General features: G+C 37.8%; 1 protein-coding gene across 2 annotated transcripts; it reads left to right on the forward strand.

Annotated features, from left to right (window-relative positions):
- The first annotated feature begins 293 nt into the window (after positions 1-293).
- Positions 294-5482, forward strand: LOC113282197 (nuclear intron maturase 4, mitochondrial-like). Of its 2 annotated transcripts, XM_026531164.1 has the most exons (3): positions 294-925; positions 1296-3380; positions 5003-5482. In XM_026531164.1, exons 1-3 carry the CDS (start codon positions 793-795, stop codon positions 5221-5223), a joined length of 2439 nt encoding a protein of 812 aa, XP_026386949.1. In that variant the 5' UTR covers positions 294-792; the 3' UTR covers positions 5224-5482. The 2 variants fall into 2 exon arrangements, with proteins under 2 accessions (XP_026386949.1, XP_026386948.1); XM_026531163.1 differs by lacking the exon at positions 5003-5482 and having other exon boundaries at positions 1300-4050.
- Positions 5483-6264: the final 782 nt, after the last annotated feature.

Consider the following 6264-nt stretch of genomic DNA (forward strand, 5'->3'; position numbering starts at 1 on the left):
TTGATCTAAAAAATGAAGAAATAACAATTGAATTAGGAGGAACTAGTATCATATTTAGTTAATGGGTATTTTTGTCACCGAAAAAATTCATTTTAGACTGGATCATTTATAATAAGACTAATTCATCCCTATCTAAATAAATTTGGGTCTCTTAGTATTAGGATTGAGAGAGCAGGGCTAGAGAGTACAAAGCCTTATACTTTTGGGACTAAACGTTAAAGCCTTATTACTCAAAAATTATCTTATGCCTATGGGCGGCACTTATCTGCCGTTTGGTTGTTTTTGCATCTCAATTTGCAACTTGTCCGCCGCCCAACCCAAAATTTTTTCCCAATCTCTCGCACCTTCGTATTAGTCAACGGTACCCGACAAGTACCGGTTTGGTCTCCCGGTTGGCACGACTTGGTCCCCATATAGCAGCCATCGGTGTTAGCGCTCGCGCTTGATATTTGCTAATAGCTTGCAAGACGATGGTGCAGACCGCAGATGTTTACTGACGACTAATCTTCTTATGTTTTGGTACATCGAAAAACTGATATTTGGTGCGAAGGTCGATCTGAAGTTGATTTGGTATGAATCAGAAATGTGGTTTGGAAATTAGATTATGAACTTTAAGAATTGTATCTCTGCTTGTCCCCTGTTTGTTGAAATGCCTCCGAGTAAGTTTTGTTCAGAGATGTTATGTCATAAAGATAGATTAACTCCATACAGTTAGTTGCATATTATTAATAGGGGAAACATAATTTGAACAACTTTCAAAGGTTGGCAAGCGCAATTGCAGTCTAGTTTGTTATGATAGAGAAACTGCGGGTTTCCTCGATGGGTAGTTTTTGCAAGAGAGACTTGGTAAGGTGCAGAGCTATTGGGTGGCAGATTCAGTGTATGGATGCTACTTTTGTCGGTTCTTCATGTGTGATTAAAAGAGGTAATCTCGGCACAATTTCAATTTCTCTCTACTTTCTAAACATGCATATGTATACATTCGACCGGCAATGGACTGCTTGCAATGCCACAATAAGACGCTGCAGGATCTTTACAGACAATTGTATTCCTTCTTTTTAGTTCATTGATCATCAAATAATAATTTTAAGGGACGGAGTGATATACTTCCAAACAATATGAACCATAAAGTCATATACTGCCCAGAAGCATTAGGAAACTACTGAACCAAAATTGATACCCATTTGAAGTCCAAATACAGTATGCTCGAGTTAGCTGATTACACAGTTTAAGTTTCACTTATCTTTGTGTCTTATTGTTATCTGTGCTTGAGATTTTTTTGAATCTTGAAACAGGAAGACCTGTAGTACAATTTCAAGCTTATGGATTATGTTCTACTCCTGAACTGATGAGGAATGACAGTGATAAGGGCATCGGTATGTCTCTGGCAAAGAGCTTAGCTTCTGTGCTTGACGAATCTCCTAAACCTGTTGAGAGAAGACCTCTGACTAGAATGGAGCTCAAGAGATTAATTGAATCCCGCGTAAAGAAAAGGGTAAAAGAGCAATACATAAATGGGAAATTTCATGATCTATTGGCAGAAGTAATTGCGACTCCCAAGATTCTTCGTGAAGCTTATGACTGTATAAGGCTAGATTCTAACATTGACTTGTCTGTGAAGGGTGATGATATCAATTTTGAATCCATTGCAAAAGAGCTCTTAGATGGAGGATTTGATGTCAAAGCAAATACCTTCTCCATTGCAACAAAGGGAGAAAACAAAAAAGTCTTAAGCATTCCTAATCTGAAGTTGAAGGTTGTTCAGGAAGCCATTAGAATAGTTGTGGATGTTGTTTACAGGCCTCATTTTTCTAAAATTTCGCATGGTTACAGAAGTGGAAGAGGATGCCATTCGGATCTAAAGTATATCACGAAAGAGATATCTGATCTCAGATGGGGGTTTACGTTACATGTGAAAAAGAAAGTTGATGATAGTATTTTCACTCAACTAATATCAATCATGGAAGACAGGATTGACGACCCTAGGTTGTATTGTATCCTTCGAAACATGTTTGATGCTGATGTTCTGAACTTGGAATTTGGGGGCTTCCCAAAAGGTCAGGGTCTTCCACAAGAGGGTGTCTTAGCCCCTACTCTGATGAACATATATCTTGACCAATTCGATCAAGAAGTGTACAGGATACGCATGAGGTATGAAGCTCTTGGTGATGTTGATACAAATAAAGACAAACAAAAGTCCACGTTACGCAACTGGTTCAGGAGGCAGTTGAAAGAGGAGAGCAGTAAAAACCTAGTTGATGAGAGTTCCAGTTTAAAGTTACATGCTTGCCGATTCATGGATGAGGTTTTTGTTGCCATTTCAGGGTCCAACGTCAAAGATGCTGTTGAAATCAAATCTGATATGCAGAAGTATTTGCAGAGTTCTCTTCATCTAGACGTGGATGTAACAGAAGTTTTACCAATTGATGTCCATTGCGGAATTCACTTTCTGGGTACTGTTGTTAGAATAGGCGTGAAAGAGAGCCCTGCAGTGCGAGCAGTTCACAAGTTAAAGGATAAGGTTCAACTGTTTGCATCTCAGAAGCAAGAAATTTGGGATACCATGGCTATCCGGATTGGAAAAAGATCCATTGGTCATGGTTTGAAGAAGGTTAAAGAATCGGAAATTAAGCAATTAGCTGATGACAATTCTATCCTGAGCCAGATTTCGCATTTTCGTAAAGCTGGGATGGAAACCGATCATTGGTTCATGGTTTTAACCAAAATTTGGATGCAAGACTTGAATGCCAGAGCCCAGAATTCTGAAGAGGAAGTCTTAGCTAAGTATATTGCTGAACCAGCCTTGCCACAAGAACTAAGAGAATCTTTCGACAATTTTCAAAGACAAGCCAAAGAGTATGTTTTATCGGAGACTGCTACAACTCTTGCACTCTTACCTGATTCCATATCAAATCAATCTACTACCATCACAGAGGTTTTGGCACCAATTGATGTCATTAGGAAAAAGCTTTTACTGTATGGCCTGGTTAATGGCGGAGGATATCCACGCCCTATTGCTGCACTAATCTTGCAAGATAACATTGAAATCATAGATTGGTTCTCAGGTCTAGTTCGTCGTTGGCTCAAGTGGTTTAACCATTGCACTAACTTTCTAGAAGTCAAGGCCATTATCGTAAACCAGGTAAGGATGTCTTGCATCAGAACACTCGCAGCTAAACATCGCATTCCTGAATGTGACATTGAAAAACAGTTCGAGCTAGAGCTGAGTGGAATTCCAGTGACTGAAGATTTTGAGCTTGAAATGGAGGATGAGAGGTCACATTCTTTAGTTTTTGACGAGGATGAAGCCTTAAATTATGGAATCTCTCATTGTGGTTTGTGTTTGCTTTCTTTAACTAGATTGGTAAGCCCGTCAAGACCTTGTGAGCTATGTAGTCAATTTCGCTTGTACCGGCCGAAATATCGGCGGAATTTCGTGTACCGGTGTTAGAGCGAAACGAAAACACAAATATCACGGTACGATCAATGTAGTCAATATCGGATACCGGTTTGTCTCGGCTGAGGACCGGTACACTGGTACAACATTGTATCGGGGAGATCTCGGTTTCAAATATCGGGGAGATATCGGTTCTAAATTTATATCTATAATTTATATTGTTTCACACAAAATTATACAACATTAAAATGCATCAATTTTAGAAAAACAAACAAGTTCATTCAAAACATAAGAGTCGTCGTATGAAGTTCAAATTGGAAAAATGGGAGAATTCACAGTTGGTTTGATAGTTTCATACAGAAAGAACACATATAAATTGATTAGATCTAACAAGAATGGAACTATCAATTAAGATGGAGAAACTAATTTGTTAATGATGAAAACCATTTTATCAAGATGTATCAAGATTTAACAAATAATTCATCAAAGAATAATTAGATACAAATCACAGCAAAAGAAGAAATTAACTATCAAAACCCTAACCTCTTGTTAACAGATCGACCATCAATTGAATCTCGCCATTGACATTAAGAAGAAGAAAAAAACGGATGCCAAGAAGGGTTTCTGAAGATTTTTCTGCCAAAAATTTCGATGAGATTTAGGGATTTTATCATTCCCTTCACTTAAAATTCCTAAATTGACCTGACGTTCACAAAACAATTCCGAAACTATCCCATATCGGGAAAACCGGACTGTATCGTTTCGTATATATCGGCCGATATTATCGGCTAAATATCGTACCCTATGTAGTCAATTTCGCTTGTACCGGCCGAAATATCGGCGGAATTTCGTGTACCGGTGTTAGAGCGAAACGAAAACACAAATATCACGGTACGATATTTAGCCGATAATATCGGCCGATATATACGAAACGATACAGTCCGGTTTTCCCGATATGGGATAGTTTCGGAATTGTTTTGTGAACGTCAGGTCAATTTAGGAATTTTAAGTGAAGGGAATGATAAAATCCCTAAATCTCATCGAAATTTTTGGCAGAAAAATCTTCAGAAACCCTTCTTGGCATCCGTTTTTTTCTTCTTCTTAATGTCAATGGCGAGATTCAATTGATGGTCGATCTGTTAACAAGAGGTTAGGGTTTTGATAGTTAATTTCTTCTTTTGCTGTGATTTGTATCTAATTATTCTTTGATGAATTATTTGTTAAATCTTGATACATCTTGATAAAATGGTTTTCATCATTAACAAATTAGTTTCTCCATCTTAATTGATAGTTCCATTCTTGTTAGATCTAATCAATTTATATGTGTTCTTTCTGTATGAAACTATCAAACCAACTGTGAATTCTCCCATTTTTCCAATTTGAACTTCATACGACGACTCTTATGTTTTGAATGAACTTGTTTGTTTTTCTAAAATTGATGCATTTTAATGTTGTATAATTTTGTGTGAAACAATATAAATTATAGATATAAATTTAGAACCGATATCTCCCCGATATTTGAAACCGAGATCTCCCCGATACAATGTTGTACCAGTGTACCGGTCCTCAGCCGAGACAAACCGGTATCCGATATTGACTACATTGCTTGTGAGTGCTTTATTATGGGGTGTCGGAACGCGGCACCAAGTGTGTACACTCTTAATATAATGGAAAGACAAAAGTTCCCAGGTTGGAAGACGGGGTTTTCAGTGTCAATCCACCCCAGTTTAAATAGAAGACGATTTGGCTTGTGCAAGCATCATGTGAGGGATTTATATATAGGTCGAATATCACTTCAATCTATTGATTTTGGCTCATGGAAATGATGGCCTTATGTTGAAAGCTATCACTGGTCAATGGTCATTATAAAGACACCACTGTGTGTTTACATCAAGTACTGTCACATCATAGTTACACCTTGTTGCGGGAAGAATCTGAAGATGATGCAAGGGGCCGGCTCTCATTTTTTGACCTCTTTACTACATATATCTGTGATATATGGATGTAGCTTCATTTGTATATTTGTGGTATCGCCGATCTTTCTTATTTAGCCTTACATGAGGAATTTACTAGGTGATCCCAGGAGAAGACAGTCGTTTATCAGAACATCTGAAAAATCGGGGGTCTAACAACCACACCCAATATTTCGTTTAGGCATCTGTATGGACAAACTCCAATATATTTCCAAGAGAATCAACTAGACAGTCAGACTCAATCAAGGAAAATACATCCAAGAGTTATATCTCAATTTCTCAAATCAATCTGCAATCCAACAAATAGAAATCTGTGAGCCGGATTAATATGAGAAATAACTTGGATGGTACCAAAGACCAATATCCAAGTGTCAATCAATTTATATCAACAATCAAAGATTGGATTATCTAATTGATTGAACTATGCACAACCTGTGATATTTTAATTATATAAAAATATAATGCGGGAAAAGAAATAACACAGACACCAGAAATTTTGTTAACGAGGAAACCGCAAATGTAGAAAAGCCCCGGGACCTAGTCCAGATTTGAACACCACACTGTATTAAACCGCTACAGACTCTCTATCCTACTACCAATTAACTTCGGACTAGAATGTAGTTGAGCCCTAACCAATCTCACACTGATTAAGGTACAGTTGCGTTCCTTACGCCTCTCCGGATTCTGCGCACTTGATTCCCTTAGCTGATCTCACCCACAACTAAGAGTTGCTACGACCCAAAGTCGAAGACTTGATAAACAAATCTGTCTCACACATAAAAGTCTATTGAATAGATAAATATGTCTCCCAAGAAATACCTACGAGTTTTGTTCCGTCTTTTGATAAATCAAGGTGAACATGAACCAATTGATACACCGGACTTATATTCCCGA

The sequence above is a fragment of the Papaver somniferum genome, chromosome 5 (assembly GCF_003573695.1).
Source record: "Papaver somniferum cultivar HN1 chromosome 5, ASM357369v1, whole genome shotgun sequence".
In the NCBI taxonomy this organism is placed as follows: Eukaryota; Viridiplantae; Streptophyta; class Magnoliopsida; order Ranunculales; family Papaveraceae; genus Papaver; species Papaver somniferum.

Excerpts from the sequence above, each read along its gene's own strand:
- LOC113282197 (XM_026531164.1), top strand. The coding sequence starts at position 793 with ATGATAGAGAAACTGCGGGTTTCCTCGATGGGTAGTTTTTGCAAGAGA. Across the intron at positions 926-1,295 it reads TTCATGTGTGATTAAAAGAG|GAAGACCTGTAGTACAATTT; the intron begins GTAATCTCGGCA and ends ATCTTGAAACAG. Across the intron at positions 3,381-5,002 it reads ATTGGTAAGCCCGTCAAGAC|CTTGTGAGTGCTTTATTATG; the intron begins CTTGTGAGCTAT and ends TTGACTACATTG.